Source organism: Podarcis gaigeae (assembly GCF_964106915.1).
Source record: "Podarcis gaigeae genome assembly, chromosome: 13".
NCBI lineage: Eukaryota > Metazoa > Chordata > Lepidosauria > Squamata > Lacertidae > Podarcis > Podarcis gaigeae.
In genome coordinates, this window is record NC_139689.1 from 28276000 (window position 1) to 28297979 (window position 21980).

Genomic DNA, 21980 nt, shown 5'->3' on the forward strand with positions numbered 1-21980 from the left:
GGAGGAGGAAGAGGAGGGGGCGCCACCCGGAGGACCCAGAGCGTCTCTCCCCTGGATGGAACCGAACTGCCTCCAGTCGACCATGGCGCTAGGGCTGTCTTCGAAGAAAGCCTCTTCCAGGAACATCGCCGTGGAGAGGAAAAACCTGATCACCGTCTGCAGGTAAAGAGCGCCTTGGGTTGCCAGGGGAGGCGGGCGAGGAAACCCCCCCCCCCGCCCGAGGGTGGAGGTGGAAAGACCATCCTGCGTCCCCTAAGATGGAGAGAGGATGGCAAGGAGGCTAGGCGAGGGGATGAGGTGGAACTGTTCCGTGAAGGTGGATGGCTTCCCAGCAACAACAGAAACGAAACCTCGTATTATTGGCATCTTATGTCTAATAGAATTGTTAGCCCGTCTGGAAATGGTGCTTAAGATGATCACTACAGCTTCAGGCAGGCAGTGTGGCAACAGAGGACAGCAATATCCTTGGGAAGGTGGGGGGAGGTAATTTAAAAAAAGGGGGGGGAGATAATGCAAGGAAGAAAAAGAAACCAGGGGTTGTGAAATTCAAGGGTGGCTGAGAAATGAGGGGAATGAGGGAAGCTAATAGGAAGAAATGTACAGGCACACAGGCCAAAGGCAATGGAGGAATCGGCGCTAGAGGGTCTGTTGTGTTTCCAGAATCAATTTGTCAACAAGGAAAGATGAGGAGAGAACGTTGTTCCGTTTGGTAGGGTAGGCCTGGTTTTCAGAAATGTCTCCTTCATGGAGATGATGGGGGAATCTGGCCATGTAGGAGGTTCTCCCACACTAGGGGAAGAATCTTCCTCAGTCGCTAGCTATATATCTCTATGGGACCTACACCCAGTAGGCAACTCACTGGCTGGTGCTTGGAAGTGCTGCTCAGATGACCAACTGAAGATGGAAAATTCTGGGAGGCAGGAGGGAGAAGAGTGAGAGGTTGCTGCCTGCAGCCCCTCTGCACGTTGTTGTCCTTCAGGGTGAGAGGAGGTGATGGTGATGGGAATGCCACAAAGAGAAAAGAAGTAGGGCAGAGAAGGCGTTGGGGCAGGGCACTCTTCCTACTTAACTTCCTCTCTTCCTCAAGGAAAAGAAAGAGCTCTGTGGTGTGCAGAGATGAATGCAGGCACCCTGGTTGGGGAGATATGAGAAGTGGGAAGTGACGTCACTGTGGAGCATCTTATGAGCAGCAGAAGTGGTGGGAGGGAAGGCGGAATACAGGAGGTGGCTGCCTTAGCAACGGCCTTTTCCTAACAAAAGGCATTGAGCCAGGTGCAGGGAAGCTTTCGCCAACCTGGTGCCTTCTAGGAGGTTTTTGTACTACAGCTGTGCTGCCTGGGAGTTGATGGGAGCTGTGGTCTAAAACATCTGGCAAGCACCAGGCTGGTGCAGAGACATCAGCCTGTTGTTGTTACCAGCACTGCCGGTTTCCCACCCTGTGTCTCACACCCAGACAAGCACTGATGAAGCTAGGAGAAGGTGGCCCCATTTTAGGTGGAAGGGCAGGCTTTTTGTCTATCTAGTTTTGCCAAGAATTAAAAAAAAAATGTGGGGGGAAGAAAAGGAAGGGGAAGAGTTAATAGGCCTATTGTAGTAGGCTGAGATATGTAACTGAAGTGAAGGCTGGGCCTCACCATGAACTTGGGGAGAGCCTTTGGCAGAGAAGTAAGAGTAAATGTGGAGTATCCCTGCTTGAAAATTGGTCAGAATTTGGTTTATTGGCACTGGCATCATGTATTGTGTATCCAACGACAGGGCCGGGAACAATGGGTTACTGTGCTATTTGTATTCCTCAATGAAGGAAGTTCTGTTTCTCCGTCTTGCCCAACATCTTTTCAAGGACTGCTTGAAAATTTTAATTAAAATTGGTCCCCTAGTCGAATTGCCCTTACATACAGGAAGGAAACATACAGCAGAATTGGGAAAGGTATGGGAAAGGGAAGCTGAATTGATCAAGGAAGAAGATGGCTCATGGGGTTGCAGAGAGAGGGAGAAAGAGAGTAAAACTATGGGTGCTTAATACTTGCAATACCTTGAAAGAAAAAAATATTCACACACTTTCTCAAAATGCAAGTAATCGTATAGACTTCGGCTGAACTTGGCACATAAAGCAAGCAAAAGGAAGTTATTTATTTATTTACATTAGCCATGGCTTGTATGGTTAATTTATAAAGTGCCTAAAGAATGAAGCAGAGAAAGAACAGAGAGGAGACTATACTGATGAAGAAGATTCAAAAACTCTCCATTTTTAATTACAGTACTATTATTCCAAAACATAACAAAGCTGTGAAAAGATGTAAAAATTGGAAAGGAAAAGGAGATTAAGATATTATATTTAAATAGATATACTAAACACTTTTTTACATATTTGTTTGATGGTGGGTCCAGTTTTTTACATGCCTTTGCCATGTTCCCAACAGCATTTGTGGGTCCGCATTTTCCTGTGTGATGCAAACTTTACCAGCATAGGTGGGTATTCAACAGTACAACAGAAGTAAACAGGAAGAGCTAGAGCTCAGTGGCAGAGCATCTGCCCTGCATGCAGAAGATCCCTAAACTCAGTCCCCAGCATCTCCAGATGGTGGTGGGATAAAGGCCCACCTGAAACCCTGAAGAGCAGCTGTCGGTCAGTGCTGACAGTACTGAGTTAGATGACGCAGTTGTCTGATTTCTCATAAGGCAGCTTCCTATCTTCCAGTGAAAACGACATCTACAATGCAATCCTATGCAAGTTTCCTTGAAGTAGATCCCATTGTGTTTGGTGGGGCTTACTCCCAGGTAAGTGTGCACAGGATTGCACCGCTAACTGTTTGTTTTTGTTTTGTGGGATTTTAAGAATGCTGTGCAGGAAAACCAGGGTCGAAAGTGCACTTCAGCGGAAAAGCACCTGTAGAACCTTGAATTTATTTAGGTTTCTCCATCAGTATTGCCTCCCATATCCTAGTGGACCAATTTCTGGTTTGCCTTTTCCCTGAAAAAATCGCAACAATTTGTTTTAAAGGGATTTGTTCACTCCGTGCACGATGGATTCATCACCAGCAACTGCCAGAAATGTAGTCTCTGGGCACAATCCAACAAAAGTTATTTTTTACTCGGTTCCTGTCTGCACTATATATTTAAGACAGTATCAAACCACTTTAAGCATGTCTTCGCCCCCCAAAGAATCATGGGAACTATGGCCTGTTAAAGGAAGGTGAGAGTTGTTAGGAGGCCCCTTTTCCCGTCACAGAGCTACAGTTCCCCAAGTTCTCAGGGAAGAGGAATTGCCTGTTGGGCCACTCTTGAGAACTGTAGCTCTGTGAGGGGAAAAGGGGCCTCCTAACAAGTCTCAGCACCTTAACAAACTACAGTTCCCAGGATTCCTTGGGGGAAGCCTTGACTGTTTAAAGTGGTATAATACTGCATTAAATGTATAGTGCGGATGGGGCCTAAGTCACATGCCATTGTTTTCAGTAAGAGTGACTATGTATTGCTGGATTTTCAGTGGAGAAATGTTGGAGGGTATGGAGTTATGCGACCCTGAGCCAAGGAGATAAGTAACTATACAACCTTTAGAAGATACCTGAAGGCAGCCCTGTATAGGGAAGTTTTTTTTTTACTGTTTAATGCTTTATTATGTTTTTATATATGTTGGAAACCACTCAGGTTGGCTGGGATAGATGGGCAGGGTATAACTAATAAAATTGTGTTGTTGAATAGGACATCCCTATTTTCATCAGAGAAATGTTGGAAGGTATGGTATTCACTGTGCATGCTGCCACAAATCTTGCATGAAAAAGAACCTGGGAACCCAGGAGAGTAGATGGTAGGGGTAAGAATACCCTGGAGGAAACTCCTCCACGGAGGCAGATTTAGGGGAGTGCAACTGGTTGCATTGGGGATGGAACCTTGGGGCGCCATAATTATGATGTAGAATGGAAGGCGAGAGGCAGGAGGCGCCAGACTTTGGTGTCACAAAGGGTGCCGCTGAAATTTGAGACCCCAGAGTCTGCCGCTTGCTACCCAGCCCTCTGAGCCTTAAGCTGATTCACCCCGTAGTCCTATTGGCCTGCGATCAAGAGCACACAACAAGTCAGCATGGTATCTACATCGTTGAGGTTTTAACCGACAAGCCTTGAACAGCATAGGATCCATCTCAGAGCTTGGATATCAGCGACTGTATCTAAAACCCCTTCTCCTTCCATCCATTTGCCTTTTGCTGACAAACCTTAGCTTCAAACAGCCCCAGGGCCAGCTGGCAGTGTGGGCGTCAAGAGTACGATCCATGCAAACCTGTCTGCAGGGGGGGGAAATCAGCACTGAGTTAGAAAGAGATAGAGCAGGAAGGAAAACAAAACAGTTGCACAGGGCTTCGGATTCATTGTTTTCCAAAATCGTCTCTATTTTTTGCAGAGAGGGCCAGTGTGGCTGTGGGGGAGCAGGGGTTAAAGAGGCAGCAGAAGATGGGAGAGGGTCTGATTTGCATAAGATTTGCATAGGCTAATTTATATGTATATGTGCAAATTTATAAATCATTCCTGTACTTTAAATAGAAATGCAATGCCTCTCACCATAGCAGAGAAGACTGTCCAGGTGATCTATGTTTCTGATAGGTCTGCTGTCTAGGTGGGCTCTTTGCTGATAGGCAGCTTCAAAGCCCTCGTTCTGCCGCCACCTCATCCTCCTTTAAACTGGACTTAGGCTGGGCAGCCCTTTACATAAACGGATCTTCAAAACAGAGGACTATTCTCTGTAAGGTAGAACACACAGCCACCCTAGGTATACCTAGGCATATGCAGCCACCATTTGGTTGTGGATAAGGAGATCTCATTCACTGTTGCTGGATTTGAAGAAAAACAGGACTGTTCAATGAAGGAGCAGAGGGGAAGAACATTCTGCTGCACAAGGACCTTGTGCTGACATAATGTTCATATCAGGGTGATGAAAACGGATAAATAGTGGCTACAATGAATGCAACCCAGCATGTCCCACTTTCCTCTGTGGCAGCAAGGAGGAGGAGGGATTCTGTGGCCGATGCTCTGAGAGCCTTTAGCAGGCCAGCCGATATGTAAAGGGCTCCCTGAAGGGAGAGAGTTTAAGAACCATGGACTTGGTACTGTGCAAATAGAGAAGAGACTATATTGTCACTGATATGATCAGTGGTGAATTGAAGAGAGAAACAAAAGAGAGCTGGGGCTTTGACTTTCCTGAAAGCCATACCTTGTGATCAGAGAAAGCTGGCTGCGATCCCAGATGTTTGGGAGGGGCAGGCCGTGTATGTTCAATAAGGCAGTGTTTCCCAACCTTGTGCCTCCAGATGTTTTTGGCCTACAACTCCCATCATCCCTGACCACTGGTCTTGCTAGCTAGGGATGATGGGAGTTGTAGGCCAAAAACATCTGGAGGCACAAGGTTGGGAAACACTGCAATAAGGAAATGAAGGCACTCTGCTTATGTCTGGAAGCCACTTCACATTTCCCAGAGCCAAGACCCAGCATCCTGATAGCAATTTCTGGTTTGAATGAAATCTATCAAAGGCTCTTTCTATTCTGGGGAAGAGGAAGGAAGAGGAGATCACTTCGTACTCATGCATTGGAAAGAATGAGAGGAACCATTTGTCGGGGACTGGTCAAGAATAAGCTGGAGGGTGGGGAAGCCCTTCTTCAAAGCTGGGTTCCTCTTTCTCCCCATACACTTCATGCTCAAACCTGGTTATGGTGTTTTGTTTTGCTTTCTTGGCCTCCCACTGTAGATTCTCTGTGAAAACATTGCTGGAGAAATATACCATAGAACCCATTGATGACTCATCAGAGGAGTTTGTGAACTTTGCTGCTATTCTAGAACACATCCTCAGCCATCGCTTCAAGGGGGATCATGGTAGGGTTTGCACTGATGGGTGATTTCTCTCCCTCCCTCCCTCCCTCCCTCCCTCCCTTTTAGTTTTACTGTCCTCATTTTCAGCACTATTGCTACACAGCAGGTTTGGCCCTCCAAGAGAGTTGTTGCAGAACTCCAGCTCCCACCATCCCCAGCCATTGACCATATTTGCTGAGGCTGATGGGAGTTGTAGTTCAGCAGCTTCTGGAGGCCAGAGGTCCTCCCCCTCCCAACACCTGCTATGCAACGTATATGGGGGTTGAGCAAATATTGCATCGTGTGTCGCGGTGCAGGGAGACGACAGCATTGCAGGTTTGCCTGAGGACTAAGCTGGAAGCGATACCGTCCACAATTGCATAAATGGCTTTCACAAAGCAAACTGCAGATGCAGTGGGCCAGTCCTGATGGGGACCCTGGTATGAAGGCTGGGAGACTTTCACCCATTCCCTGCCCTCCACTGCAGCCCTGATCTGGACAATCTATGCCTATTGTTTGCCTCGGGGAGGGGAGGCAGCTCCCACTCACTCCAACTGGATCTCCTTCCCCGGTGCAAAATATGGTGCAGGGGACCTCATCAGGACCCCCACCCCCAATTCACCTTTTAGGAGCCATTCATGGGATTGTCAACTGCATGAGCAGCACTTCATCTAGTTTGGCCCGGATAAGTGCATTTCCTGGCTATCGTGCAACAAGTGCGGAGAAATCCTTTTAATTAATCCTAGTATTTTCTCCAAACGCTGGCTGGCTGACCACGTGCACTTGCTTCTGGTCTGGTTTTTGCAGTTCTTGCTGCAACCCTGTGATGTGTGCCTGTATTATTATCCCCCTGTTCCAGACTGAAGGCCTGAGCCTGAGACCCAGAGATAGTGGATTGTCAAAGGCCAAGCAGTGACTTCAATGGCTAAGCTGAAAGTTTAGTTAGGTTTCCTCCCCCCAGTTCATCGCTTGTGTTCTTAACCACTGTGTTTACCGGAACCATCCCCCCAGGCAGACATCTGATACTGAAATAGTTAGCAGTCTGGAGCTCCAAAGTGCATGGCAGAGCCTCACCAAGGATGCCTGCCTCTAGGTCTATCATTCAGAGAAGGGATGGAAGACCTGTGCCCCTCCAGATGGTAAAGGTAAAGGGACCCCTGACCATTAGGTCCAGTCGTGACCGAATCTGGGGTTGCGGCGCTCATCTCGCTTTACTGGCCGACAGCTTCCAGGTCATGTGGCCAGCATGACTAAGCCGCTTCTGGCAAACCAGATCAGTGCACCGAAACACCATTTACCTTCCCGCCGGAGCAGTACCTATTTATCTACTTGCACTTTGATGTGCTTTCGAACTGCTAGGTTAGCAGGGGCTGGGACCGAACAACGGGGAGCTCACCCCGTTGTGGGGATTCGAACTGCCAACCTTCTGATCAGCAAGACCTAGGCTCTGTGGTTTAACCCACAGCGCCACCCGTGTCCCCCTCCAGATGGTGGTGGACTCCAATTCCTGTCTGCCCCACCCATCATAGGGGATGATGGGAATTGTAGTCCAGCAACATCTGAATGCCCAGATATTCCTTATCCCTGAGCTGATGCAAAAGAAAGGCTTGAGAAAGAAGATTGAGCATGGTTTTTATGCCCTTGGATTATATTATTTGGTTGTTTGGCTAGTGCCACCAGGTTTTTCCAGAGCAGGTGGGCGATAGATAGGCAGTAGTTCTACTGTTTACAAACTGTCTTCCCTGCCTCCTCCTCAGGTCCTGTCAGCTGGTTCAGCTCCGATGGGCAACGTGGCTTCTGGGATTACATCCGACTGGCCTGTAGCAAAGTCCCGAATAACTGCGTCAGTAGCATTGAGAACATGGAGAACATCAGCACCTCTAGAGCCAAGGTCAGAAGCCCTCATTGACTGAGGCAATCCCTGTTGCTCACCCTTCCCTTGCAGCTGTGCTACTGAATGCTCATGGGGAACCACTGAAATAATGCAGACAGGGAATCCCTTTTCCAAAATGGTTATTGCCATGCTCCTATTAAAAAAAATTAAAAATTAAAAAAAATTAGCAACTTATTTCCATTTCACAATTCTAGGATGACTACCTTAGGACAGAGATACACCACTAAAAAGGAAGGGAAAATAGCTTTGTACAGGATAATAATAATAATAATTATAACCTCCTTGTAACCTCCCATTTCACAGTGAGGGAACCGCCAGAAGGCCCTCGGAGCTGGTCCTCAGAATGATGAGGGTGGAGACGCTCCTTCAGGTATACTGGGCTGAGGCCATTTAGGGCTTTAAAGGTCAGCACCAACACTTTGAATTGTGCTCAGAAACCTACTTAATCAGTTTACACAGGTGTATAAATTGATTATTTGATTTACAACAGCAGTTTACAACCAGTTACATCATTCCCTTTCAAGATCCAAAACTCTTCAAAATGCTTCAGACTCTTCAGACTTGTTTACTCTGCAACTTCCTTGACAGAAAGAGCTTCCAGGACTTTTGGTTCAACACAGATATACATGTGTTGATTAGAAGCTGTCATTTCTTCAAATTCTGTTTTGAATCATTAATATTTTGTAAACTGTCAACGTATATTCCTTTTGATCATTGTGTCACATCCACACCTTGCCATTAAAGCAATTTTACCAATTTCCCCTAAGCAGTCCCCCCCCCAGCTTCTCGAGAGTAAATTTATTAGGATGTACTACATTAGCAGAGTGGGGGTGTTGGACTAAGTGATTTGTGAGGCGCAAATTCTATGCTTAGTAAATACAATTCCCTCATATTAAGCTGCTGTTGTTTTTCATGAATACCAGATTAGTTTGAGATTTGATATTAAGCTGCTTACTTCAGGAGAAAAGAAAGGATAACAATTTTGTTTTATTAACATTAATCTTGTAATATGCTACCTTAAAAATCATTCATCATTTTTTATCACGTCCAGTATCGACTTATCTGGCTCAGAATTTATTAGAACAATGTTGCCTGCATATTTACAGAGCTCAACCCTATCAAATTTAATTCATCTGTTTCATGAAGAATGTGTAGAACACTGGGTCACAAACTTCTGACAGCTGAAGCACCTTTCTTTTCTAAATTAAAATTGGTGGCACACTTTTCTTACAAAGCAACGTGGCAAGAATTGCCAAACCGGAGTGGGACTCAACCATCTTTTGTATGAATCACTGATCTTGATGTGACTGGAAAGCGATGCACCCAGAGCAGTGATTCAACCAGAGGTGCCTAATGGGCAGCCTCCTCTGAGAATGGACAATTTGGGAGTCTCTATGATGGGAGTGATTGAATTATCCCTTCACAGTGATGCAGAGTTAGCAGAGCAATCCTAGTGCAGTCAAGGCTGATTGGAAGGAAACAAGGCCAGAGCAGCTGATAAATAATGCAAGTGATGCGATGATGCACAAGCCTTGACTGTGGGTGGGTCCTTGCAGCCCACAGCAGCCTTAAATTATTTTATATATTGCACACATAGCACACAGTTTATGATTTACTGATCTAGAGGATATGAAAGAGCAAACATTAAGGCTGGCGATGAAATATTTGGTTATGATGGATGTTATTATCGGATGGTGTGTGTTCTCATGCTTACAACTTTTGGTCTGAACCAAACATCCTTGACCACTATGGTGGTAATGATGGAAAGTCAAAGCGAAACATTTTGGAACGCAGTTTAATCCTTTCTGTTCAGTCCGTGTTTACCTAGAAGTGAGCCCCGTTGATTTCAGTAGGACTGAATCCCGTGCAAGGAAGCTTAGGATGGCAGTCTTAGAGAGGGAACTGTCTGAGTAAGAGACAATGGCTGTGTTCACACATTAAAATGCTGCCAGATGGTGTGTGCTTTTCCTCCCCAATTTGGATCGAAACCGTTTTAGGGAGAAACTCCTCAAAGCATAGGTTGTTATTTTTTTTGTAAAAATGAATAAATGACAGGATATTGTTAGGATATATATGCAGATATGGATTGTAATTAACTCAAGGATCCAGCACTCCCCAAACCAGTAATGGAAGCACACAAAGACTCCTCACAACGCATTTATTATGAAGCAGCATTGTTTGAATTTGGTTAATGGTAACCTGACTTTCTAAGATTTCCCCCCAAAGCCGTCTTGATGTCACAATGTGGATCCATGTTGAACCAACTATAGGCCCGATTCAGGTAATTTTTGTTAAGTTGGTCACAACGTGTGCCATTCAGTACTACCTCTTGGGCAGATTTAATGAACACAACTAACTCAGATTCATTAATTTCAATGGGTCTGAGTAGAACTTAGCTGAATACAACCTAATGTATTAGAAACAGCCGTGCAAATGAGCTGCAGTTCTGCCTATTGTAACAAACTTTCTGTTTCAGGGCCGGGCATGGATCCGAGTGGCACTGATGGAGAAGCGCATGTCCGAGTACATCACCACAGCCCTGCGGGACACCAGAACCACCAGGTGGGCATCTCTGGGGCTTGTATCAAAGCACATTTGGGGTATAAGGCGTTCCTTCTCACGTGCTCACATTATTTTCCTTTGCTGCTCTGCCAACTCTGCTTTGGAGATTTTTGAAGCCCTGCAATTGCACTTTCAAGTCCTTAAAACAAAGTCCAATATACTCAGCCTCCTGGAAGAGGCGATTATAATGTTATCCGTATCTATACACCCTTCCCTGACCCCCCAAAACACACACACGTATTGATAGTCCCTTTTCTAATAAAGAAGAAAAGGATAATTTAATTATCCTTCATTCATTTAATTCATAAAACAAGACCTCACTTATAGATTAAGGCCTCTTTTCTGTAAACTGCTTTGGTGTGTTTTCTTTTTTCAATCGAGCAGTATATAAATGTTATGAATTAAATAGATGATCTGTATTGGAGAATTTGCCCATTTCTTCACAGCGATTGTACACAGTGTGTCCACCATGACCCTATTCCCGAGAGTTTAGCAACGCAGAATCCCAAGTTTTCATGAAAAGTGCTTGCAACAGCAGAACTGAGGAAGCCACATAGCTGAAGAGAAAACAGCTCCACTCTCTTCCCCTACACCTCCCCACCCCCCAGTGTAATCAAAAGGCTGTCTCCCTTCCCCTCCCTACAGGAGATTTTATGATGACGGGGCAATCATGCTGAGAGAGGAATCAACCGTTCTCACAGGGATGCTGATAGGGCTCAGTGCCATAGACTTCAGGTATGTGCACAGCCTCTTCTTCTCCACATCTTCGCCCTAAAGTGCTATTGCTTTAAGAGATATTTCTTACATTGTTATGTCTTTTTTGGTGGGGGGACTGTATGCACTAAGGAATGCTGACTTATCTTCTGCTATGTTTCTGGCACATAGTTCCCGCGGTTTCTTGTGTCACTCCCAGCTGGGGCTTTGTCTCTTGTGGAGGGAGAATTGGTAGCCTGTACATGTTCAGAAAAAAGGGACGCGGGTGGTGCTGTGGGTTAAACCACAGAGCTTAGGACTTGCCGATCAGAAGGTCAGCTGTTCAAATCCCCGCGATCGGGTGAGCTCCCGTTGCTCGGTCCCTGCTCCTGCCAACCTAGCAGTTCGAAAGCACGTCAAAGTGCAAGTAGATAAATAGGTACCGCTCCGGTGGGAAGGTAAACAACGTTTCCGTGCGCTGCTCTGAATCGCCAGAAGCAGCTTAGTCATGCTGGCCACATGACCCAGAAGCTGTACGCCATCTCCCTCAGCCAATAAAGCGAGATGAGCGCCGCAACCCCAGAGTCGGTCACGACTGGACCTAATGGTCAGGGGTCCCTTTACCTTTACCTTACATGTTCAGAAGCAATCTATTTATAATTATTCCCGAGCTCTATTGAGACCCATTCCAGTTCAGGGTCAACTTTTATTTGAGGTATTAACTGCCTGATCTGTCAGGTTTCATAATAAAGGCGAAGGCTCAGTACTCCCAACCCTTCATCTTCTCAAGATCTGGATTAAGTAATTCTAGATTGCTTACCAGTGTTAATAAATGTATGTTTGCCATTTCCCAATCATCCCTTTTTCTAGGCAAATTGGAAGAGGAAAATAAACCTTAGGGAGGAGAGTCATAATAATTGTGACTGTCCTGCCTAGCTAAGCGAGATTAAGTTTCCGCCAACAATCCATGTCTTTTGTACAGTCCGCGAGAAGCATCTCAACATTCTGCTTCTTCAGCCGACCTAAACCTTTCGGGATTGTTATTCCCAAATGTGTGATGCTACGAGTTGCAGTCGCAATCCAAATTGTACCTGCAGCAGTAATTGTTCCTCTAGAGGGGTCTCCCCACATGGCACTGAGGACTCGGAGTAGTCTACTTCCAAGCCAGCTGCCTCCATGAAGATAAGCAACGTTCCCTGAATTTCAGGAAAGGCTTCCTTTGGGTTGTTAAGCATTAGTAAAACACCATCCGTGAACATGTTAATAACATATCTATTCTTCTTGCCCTGTATAAAGCCCTCTGTCTTAAGATTATTTCATATAACTTTGGCCACGGTTTCTGCTACAAAAATGAAGCAAACGAGATAGAAGGCACTCCCGCCTCGTACCTCTGCTCAGATTAAACAAAAAAACAAAGAACTGAGCCCAAGCCATTTGCTCTCACTTTTGCTCTTGTCTTTAAATAAGTGCGCTAAGTTGCATTTATGAATCATTCGCCCAAGCCCAGCTGGAAAAGCGATTGCATCATAAATCTGCTTTGCCCTCCAGTGCCTCTTTAACAGACACGTAACAGCCTCTCAGATCACTGCATATATCAGTCTCTACCAGCCGGTGACTCTTAGCTAATATTATTGCCAGTCTTCTAGTTTTAGAAGAAATGTAGGCATTGGATTACAGTATTTGCCCAGCAGTTTCTGCTTTATAACATTTCTGTGTTCTGCTTTCTCCGGTGTGTTTCCTGCAGAAATTCGACATCCAATTTGTAAGCTTTCCAAAGAGCAGCAGCTCTTGCTCTATTGGTTGCCACATCCAATCTCTCAGCATTTATAAACAGCATTTTAATTTATTACCCAACATTAGTAGTAGTCATACTATGTTGAACAATCTTGTTACTCAGTCTCCTTGCTGTGCTTTCCCCCCCTGGTTTACACCAAACTGGCATGCCTTGATACTTGATCATACACAAGTTGGGCAAAGCTAGGTGCACTTTTTCTTTTACACAACAGCAATAGCATCTCTCACTATGAGGTCTCTGGCATTCCTGCCGTTTTGGGGATTCTGTAGATGTGCTCAAAGTCACCTGAGGAGAACTCCTAATCTGTCCTGAGATCTTCAAACCACTGTAATATAAAAGTTGCTGGATCTTCCACCAATTTAGGGGTCCCTTGCACCAAATATTAGCCCAGTGCCCCAAATTTTCCTTTTCTTCCATGTCCAATTTCCTCCACATCCATGTTTATCAGCTGTTTTGGCAACCTCTTGCATTTGGGAATGAATATCTTCTAGAGTTTGATTAAACAGGGACAAGGCTTCTTTCAAGTCATCCGCAAAAGTATTCCTCATTCATCTGAATTGGTGAGAAAGCTTGCTGCCTTCTGACCGCCTGCTCATAAATTTCGGAGTCTTACTTCCCTCGTTCCTGCTTCCTGTCATGTCAATTTCAATTGACAGTTCAGATTTCAGGCCTAGATTGGGCTAATAACTATGTTTAGAAGCTTTCCACAGTCTTATGTTGGTATGAGGTGACATCCCCTTGGGAACACAATGCTTTTGAAGTCTCAGTGTGTTCAAAGGTTGCTGTTGTTTAGTAAAAAAGAGAGAGAGGGAAAAGGCCTTAAAGAGTAGCTTAAGGTTATGCAGCCATCTTGAGCCACAGCCTTCTCATGAAGATTTACCTGTATGTAGTCATGAAAGAAATGCAACACTTTTTAGTTTTTAAGGTGCCGCAAGGTTGTTAGTTTTCAAGGTTCCACTTAGTTGTACGTACACGATATGAAAATTGTTATTCAATCCTAAACTATCTGAGTGTTCTAAAGGACAGGTGTGTGGAGATAGCTTTTGATAACTTGCTTTCCTTTGCATTCCTTCCTGTCGTGATCATGTTTTGCAGTTTCTGCCTGAAAGGGGAAATCATGGATGGCAAGACACCTGTAGTTATTGACTACACTCCATACCTGAAGTTTACCCAGAGGTAAGGGCTACTGCTTCTGCAGACAGCCTCTGAGTGTGAAGTTCAGGGCCCAGGCCAAGAAAGATGACGTTAGAGGGTTCCTTGAACATGTTGTTCTGAGCAAAAGATTCAGCATTTGGGTAGTTTTCAGCTTGTTGCCAATAAAACGCAATGCAACCAATATGTTTAAAGCATCTTACAAACAGAAAAATAAGGTGGGTCATAAAAACAGACATCTCATGTATCAAAAGTGAAGGTGATTCAGAATGATCCTGGATTACATGTTACAGGATAGTGTAGTGAGAATGTTGTGGTAGAATTCGGAGGTGGCAGAATTAATTCAACTGCTCTGGACTGCAGGTTGGGGAACACCGCTTTTGAATGTTTCCCCAACATAAAACAAAACAAAACCTCTTCACAAATAGAAAACTAGCAGAATAAGAGAGGGAACTGTGCTAGTCCTGTCCCCCCCCCCCCCCAGAAGGATGTTTTTGGTTTGTTTTTAATGTGGAGGAGCATTCAAAAATGGTATTCCCTACCAGCAGAGTGATACAACCCACTTTATCTTACTTCAAGAGTTTACTATTTCATGCTGCTATGGCTGCAGGACTAGCCCTAACATTAGGCAGAGTGTGGCAACCACCTCAGACAGCAGATGCTGAGGAGCAGGGAGTAGACAGAGCTGTGTTTGTCCCACAACCGCCCTGTACCCCTAAGCCAGCTAGGTGTGGTAAAGGACACTAATGCATTGCTAGCATTAAAGTAACATTCAACTTCCAGTCTTGTCAGCTTTCGTACATGGAATGAGGTGGGAGAGGGAGGTGCATTCATATCCTTTACCTCAGGCCGCAAAATGTTTTGGGCCAGCCCTGGGCAGTCTAGAAAGGTGTCTTTTACTAGCAGTGGTGGAAAACCTCCAGCCTGCAGCCCCAATTCGGGCTGCCAGGCCTCCCTATTTGGCTTGCAACCCTGCTTTGGTCACCTACCCCACATCTGGCATCATATATGACAGGATTTTTTTGGCAGGGGGATTCCCCAACCCATTCAAATAGAACAGCTCTGTCTGACCATTAAACAAACAAATATGCTTCCTACTTCAGTTCCTTTCAATGCAACCGCCATCTTAATCTTTGTAAGCAGCTATGATTACCTAAGTGACGAGGAGGACCGGCGCAGCTTGGAGAGCAGTACAAGTGAAGACAGTTCCCCTGACCACCCCTACTTACCACTAGTGACGGCCGAAGACAGCTGGTACAACAAATGGCGGAAGATGGAGCAGAAGTTCCGCATTGTCTACGCACAAAAGGTACTTGGACCTCAAGTGCTGCGCATGATTCGGAGGACCAAACCGCAATGGCATTAAATGCACCTTTGCTGGCAGATTTTAAAAATGCAAATTGTATCAGCTCAGGGGGGTGAAAATGAGCAGGAATAGAGCAGATATGGAAAGGAAATCAAATAATTTCATCCCATCCATTGGTCCTGAGGCAAATCCTTCCTCTGCATATAGTATTTGCATTGGGGTTGGGGGCGGTCAGGGATGGCTCATTGGCACAAATTTGAACCCGGGTTTTCCACTTCTAGTTTGATGCTCTTAACCCAGGGGTGGGGAACCTGTGGCATTCAGATATTGTTGCACAACAATTTCTGTCATCCTAGATACTTGACAGTACAGGCTGAGGACGATGGGCCTTTATGCTGCTTTTACTGTTGTTTCAATTTGCTGTAATGCATTCTGGGAACCTTTGGTCGGAAGAATGGGCTATTATATTCCCATTATAGTCATCTAAACATGATATCCGATCATGGATAATTGTGACCAGGCTATCTCCATCTAGCAGTACCAGCTAGCTGGAGCCCAACTTGGGTCTCCAGCTGTTTTTGGACTACAGTTCCCATCATCCCTGACCACTGGTCCCCCTAGCTAGGGATGATGGGAGTTGTAGTCCAAAAACAGCTGGAGACCCAAGTTTGGGAAGCCCTGGTCTAGTACAAAACCACACCTTTGCTCTTGCTTACACGGCGAACTTTTACAGGGCAGTTTTATTCACCAGGCTAACCTTTCTCTTTCGTAAGTAAACAACTTATCTTCTGCTCCACACACTTTGTGTCTAAGGGCTATCTGGAGGAGCTGGTTCGGCTGAGAGAGTCACAGCTGAAGGACCTAGAGGCCGAGAACAAACGCCTGCAATTGAGGCTGGAGGAGGTGAAGGTGCAGAATCAGTTAGAGAAACGGGAGCTGGAGGGTGTCATCTTGGAGCTGCAGGAACAGCTGTAAGTAAATCCAACTTTTGCACTGTTCTGCCCCCACACTGGGTGTATGTATGTGTGTGTGTGCTGTTCCAGTGCCCCCAGCCAGGCCCACACTGAAAGGGAATGCATCTTTGCAGCTTCCTGCCCCCCTCTTCATCACTTCCCCTTCAATTTCCCACCATAGATGGGCGGCTTGTGCCCACGGAACCTACCATTTTGCCCCATGTTGGAGGGAGGCCTGTTGGAACTCATCGTAGGGTCAGTGGATATCTGTCATTTTAAAAGGATTCCAAACAACAAATAAGAAATCATGATTTCTCACATTACATTTTAGCAAATATCCCACTGTTTGAACTTATCTGCGTTCAGAGCATCTATTTTGCAACTGGCTCTGGAATTAATCTTCAGAATCTTGCATAATTTGGAATGTCGGCTCCTGAAATGTTGAGCTGGAGTTGAGTTGGGGTAGAGATTTCCCCATTCCCCTTACTGGAAATAAATCAACATGATGGGAAAACATTTTGTCCCTTTGAGATCAGACGTTTCAATTTCATTTTCCAGTTGAATTTAAAAAATGGCAGGGTGGGGTGGGGGGAACGTTTTAGATGGGGAAATATTTCTCTTGCAGAAAACAGTGGCTAGACTTCCTTACTTCTTAAGTCCATATCTGAGTAACTGAAAATATTCTGGGTTTGTGATGCTGAAGATCCTAATCCTAAACAATAATGCTATCTAAATACACATTAAGGTAAAGGGACCCCTGACCATTAGGTCCAGTTGTGAACGACTCTGGGATTGTGGCGCTCATCTCGCTTTATTGGCCGAGGGAGCTGGCGTACAGCTTCTGGGTCATTTGGCCAGCATGACTAAGCTGCTTCTGGCAAACCAGAGCAGCACACGGAAACGCTGTTTACCTTCCCGCTGGAGTGGTACTTATTTATCTACTTGCACTTTGATGTGTTTTCAAACTGCTAGGTTGGCAGGAGCAGGGACCGAGCAACGGGAGCTCACCCCTTCATGGGGATTCGAACTGCCGACCTTCTGATCAGCAAGTCCTAGGCTCTTTGGTTTAACCCACAGTGCTGCTACCCGCATCTCAATTAGCCCTCTTCAATTATTCTTGAACTTTTATATATGGACATCCACATTTACTGCATCCCGCTTTAGCTGAGCAGAAGGCTCTGAAGGGCGATGTCAGCAAGTACATTCAGTGAAACATGCTTACAATATCCTTTTAGGTCTTCCCTTTCAACGTGGGATGAGAGCTGTAGAGGTGGAGAGAATTAAAGAACATCTGAAATGACTAGATTCACATCAAGAAATCAGAACTAGAATTTCATTTCCACTGAAGATTATGAGCTAGGACGTTTTACTGCAGGGGGAGGCAGACAGTGCCCATGGACACATCTGCCTTATTTCTGGTGCTGGGATTCTTACAAAAATTAGTGGACTAGATCTGATCCTGCAAAACACCTCTTTATGCTTGCAAGCGCCTACTCAGGATTGCATAACGCAGCGAAGCTTTAGCCGTTAAGGAATCCTGTGTATACATAATTGCTTTGTATGTACATTTAATATACACCAGCGGACCAAGGGAATTATACAAGGGAACAAGTCGGATTGCCCTTGGCCTGCACTGAATTAGGGAGGACGACAAACACGGCAATGCGCCCTAGTTCTTTGGCTCGAGCTGACAGGTTGCATTCCCTCCTCCTTGACCAGACTTCCCTCCTCCCACTCTGCCCCCAGGACGGGCCTGATCCCATCGGATAACAGCCAGTTCACCCAACTGTCCAAGGAAATGGCGGCTCCCTTGGTGAACCAGTGGCCCTCTTTGGGGACTCTGAATGGCAACGAGAGTCGCTCCGAAGCCAAAATGTACAGAAGGTAAGAGCGTGGAGATGAAAGGGGCTGAAAGTTCTTAGGTCTCTTGATGTAGGTGACCCCACCCTGCTTTCTCGTTCTCTCTTCCCGTCAGGCACAGCTTCATGAGCACAGACCAGCTGTCAGCAGAGATCAGCCTGAGCTCCGATTCCCAAAGGATGGGTGAAGGGAAGCATGAAGGAGAACCTTGGGGGCCACTGGGTAAGTTTTTTCGCACAGGTTTGAGAAAAATCACTGCTTGATCTGGAAACAAGTGCCAGGGCTTAAGCTTGCCTGGAAGCTTCCCTACTGGTTCTTTTCCTTCCAAATTCATCATGCGGGTTCTGGCGAGGGAAGGGGCTTGTTTGCCCAGGCTCAGAGGCACTCTCTTTGTGCTGCTGTTTCATATCTCCCAGGACAGAACCACCTATCCTCCAAAGAGAGGGAGTCAGTGTACACAGTTTCTCACCACTGTGCTACACCGGCTTCTTTGCGGACATGTAGTTCTTGATTCTTACAAACACACACTAAATTCTTTTGGGTGGGAAGATAATGATGTGCACCTCCTATTTCTCAAGTTGCACATCTCCCCTACCCAAAGATTGGAAACCATGGGCCGTTGAATTGCCATTTGAGAGCTGAGCTTATAGCAGCAGAAACAATGTGTGCAGCACATTATGGGTCTAGTCTCTCATGCTGCCACCATCCACACTATTTACGTCTTAAGCGAGATGCTGGAAGGAGTCCCACCCCCATGGATCCCTCCATACACGAAGCTCTTTCTGCATAGGCATAGAACTATGTCTGTTGAAGGCACAGATATCAGGGAAACCTAACAATGCATAGGGCTAGCCCCTGTGACCCCTTTGCATGTTCTTCCAGCGTTTAGAGGGGTTTGTGTGAACCCCCTCTCCCACCATGCAGAAGGTTGGGGTTGAAATTGTCTTTCCTAAAGGCACTACAGAAAAATGGCTGATAAAATTATTGAGCTTTGCTGAGACGGCTAAGGTAACATGTTAATTAGAGAAAAATCAATACTAACATTTGTTAAGGGATCGCAAACTTCTTATGGACTTTTTGCATGAAAGAGAAAATGAGCTTGTAATATCTGGATTTGAAGACTGACAAAATACTGGTTTATGGAAGATAGAATGGTTGGATCTTAAATAATTAAGTATCATATGCAGCTGCAGACTGCAGAAAGTCCTTTTATCTTTCTTTAGTTTTCTTTTTCGTTTCTCTTGCTTTCTCCCTCTCTAGATTTCATGTATTCTTGTATTTTCTTCCTTCCGACTTTGCTATCCTTTACACTAGGTAGCTGTTTGTCTCAATATATTATAAAAATATAAAGGGGTATATATTTCTGTATTATCATTGAATAAGTATCCAAAAACACACACACAAATTTTCCTGAGAAAAATTGAAGCAGCTACAGACGATGACAGCCATTTTAAAATTTGATTTAGGATGGTCTTCATTTTTCAGATGAAACCCCGCTCCAATTCCATTGCCTTAAAAAAATTAAATTCATGATAATTTAAGATCCTGCTGTAGGAACATCTCTCTGAAGCCTTGTTTCCTTACTTTTCTCTGCAGGAAAGGACCCAACCCCGTCAATGCTGGGCCTCTGTGGCTCTCTGGCCTCCCTGCCTAGTTCCAAGTCTTTAGCCAGCCTAAAATCCAACGAGTGCCTGGTGAGCGACAGCATTGAACCCAGCCCTGCCCACAGCCCCAGCTGAGACATCAAGATGGCTATCCCTACAAACCACAATAGATGCCTGTGGCGGGGAACGAGAATTGAGTCCCTTTGACTTGGCTATACCTTTACTGAGCCTGATGTTACAGTAGGGTTAACAAGCCCACATCCTCAACTGGACATTTATTTAAACACAAGACTTTCCCCCTTAAAGTGGAAGCAGGGAAGCGTTTAGAATCTTTTTCCCTGCCCGGGATTTAAAATGGGGAAGAAAAGGCTGCACGCTTGTTGGAAGCAGGAAGGATTGCCTGCCCAAGGCACTTTTGTAAAGTGATGCTGTGTATATTATGTGTAATATAGATATATATTATATATGATTGAGATTGCTGGAAGGTAGCTGTCTCCGGAGGAGAATGCTTAAAAGTCCTCTGAATTACTGCTGCTGAAGGGATGAGGGGTGGGCAAGAGATAGAAGACAGCTACACAGGTTGAAATTCATGGCGCATTCTCGGTAGTGAAAACTTGCACAGCGTCGAGGTGATGTTGTCAAGGACCCTGTCTGTCCCCTCCCTGTTCGACAGCAGGAGGCTCTGTGGAAGTGTGTGAGAGAAGTAAGCTGTACGGCAGGAGGATGTTGAGTTTCCCATCTTCCCTGCGATTCAACACGCAATTGCAGCAACAAACATGCTACCTTCCTGCAATGGGTGGTGGTGGATTTCAAGTTGCCTCCAGATTTCTGGGTTTCTTTTGCGATTCAGGAAGCCTCTTCCATCTTCAACCCTACCAGACTACTGCGGAATCTACTTCCTGTGTTTCTCCTGCATGTTGCTATCCCAATGGATGTTTTCTTTTTTTTACTTCAGGGACGGTCTTGGAAGGCGGAAGAGGGCTGATTTACACATCAGGTCTTTTGGTGTGTGGTACTCAAGGCACAATCGGCCTCTTCCCCTACCAGAGTTTTGACAAAGCAGACTTAGGAACGCTCTGGTATGTGATGACTTCATTTGCCACGGCTGAAAAACTGTTATAGACCAGCAGCTGGGGAAGCTGTAGAATTAATGGGCAAGAATTAAAACAGATTTGAGGAGCTGGCAGTAAAATGGGACAAAGTCTGTTGAAGTCTCTTTTCCGATACCCATCTTTCTTCTGCAAACATCCTTAGGTCTTTTTTTTTTAAGTGGCTTGGGGAAATTAATTTTTACATTCATGCCGTACGATTCAGCTGTAAAGCTCTTCACCTATATTATTTCCTTATTCCTACAATGGCACTATACTATAAGGCAGTATTATCTCTGCATTGCAGATGGGATTAAAGAACAATGGCTTGTCTGGGGCCACTGAATAACAGTTAAGATGAGATTTAAATTGGGGACTTTCTGAGTTACAATGCATATGTGCAACTGGAAGCATACTGAAGTGAGAAATAAGCCACACCAAATTCAATTAAGCTTTGTTCCTGAGGGTGCACTGGGTTGCAGCCTGAGTCCATGCGCCGACAGTGCTAAATTCTAAGTCAGGATCTGAAGAACCAACCAACCATTTTTGCGCATCTAATACAGCAGGCCTGTAGCAATCTACAACAGGTGCTGAAGAAAAATATCCAAGCCTGCTTTTAATATGGCATGGGATGGATGGTGCTCTGCCGCTTGGCAGTGAGGAGACACTCATTATGCCAATGAATAAGTCATAAGGTGCACCTAAAGGAGCTCTTGATCTCATCCCTGATTTTAGCTTACCTAAAATCTTGATTGTGGCACCTAGGAATGTGAACTATATTAAAGAGCCACAATAAGTTACAGAGGTGTTTAGAGTGCCTCCTTCTCTACCCATAACTCTAATCTCAAATGCAACTGCATTCACATTTTTACATCCTCATTCACGTATCCCATTCCTCAAACACCTTTTACAACAGCGGCCCTTTGGCCCTCCAGATGCAGCACGAGCAATGGCTAGGGATAATAGGAGCTGGAGAACAGCGTCACCTGGAGGATGCCAGGGTCCTGATTCCTGCTCACACCATGGTGATGATGCATGTTCTCCTCCCAGCATCCCTTTCTTACAGTGGTTCAATCACTTGCAACCTTGGCTCCCCAGATGTTGCCAACTACCACCCCCTTCATCCCTGACTATTAGGCTAAGGGGGCTGATGGGAGCTGGAATTGGACAACATGTGGGGAAACTGACCTACTGGACTGGTGCAAAGGTGGTTTGTTTTTTTAAGTATTCCAACAGTTCAG

The 21980-nt window shown here is 45.4% G+C and overlaps 1 protein-coding gene across 2 annotated transcripts; it reads left to right on the top strand.

Annotated features, from left to right (window-relative positions):
* RUNDC3A (RUN domain containing 3A) lies at nucleotides 1-20843 on the top strand. Of its 2 annotated transcripts, none has more exons than XM_083708561.1 (11): nucleotides 1-162; nucleotides 5732-5856; nucleotides 7590-7723; nucleotides 10203-10288; nucleotides 10934-11023; nucleotides 13872-13952; nucleotides 15072-15237; nucleotides 16048-16205; nucleotides 17907-18071; nucleotides 18163-18269; nucleotides 19644-20843. In XM_083708561.1, exons 1-11 carry the CDS (start codon nucleotides 56-58, stop codon nucleotides 19784-19786), a joined length of 1362 nt encoding a protein of 453 aa, XP_083564687.1. In that variant the 5' UTR covers nucleotides 1-55; the 3' UTR covers nucleotides 19787-20843. The 2 variants fall into 2 exon arrangements, with proteins under 2 accessions (XP_083564687.1, XP_083564688.1); XM_083708562.1 differs by having other exon boundaries at nucleotides 17934-18071.
* Nucleotides 20844-21980: the final 1137 nt, after the last annotated feature.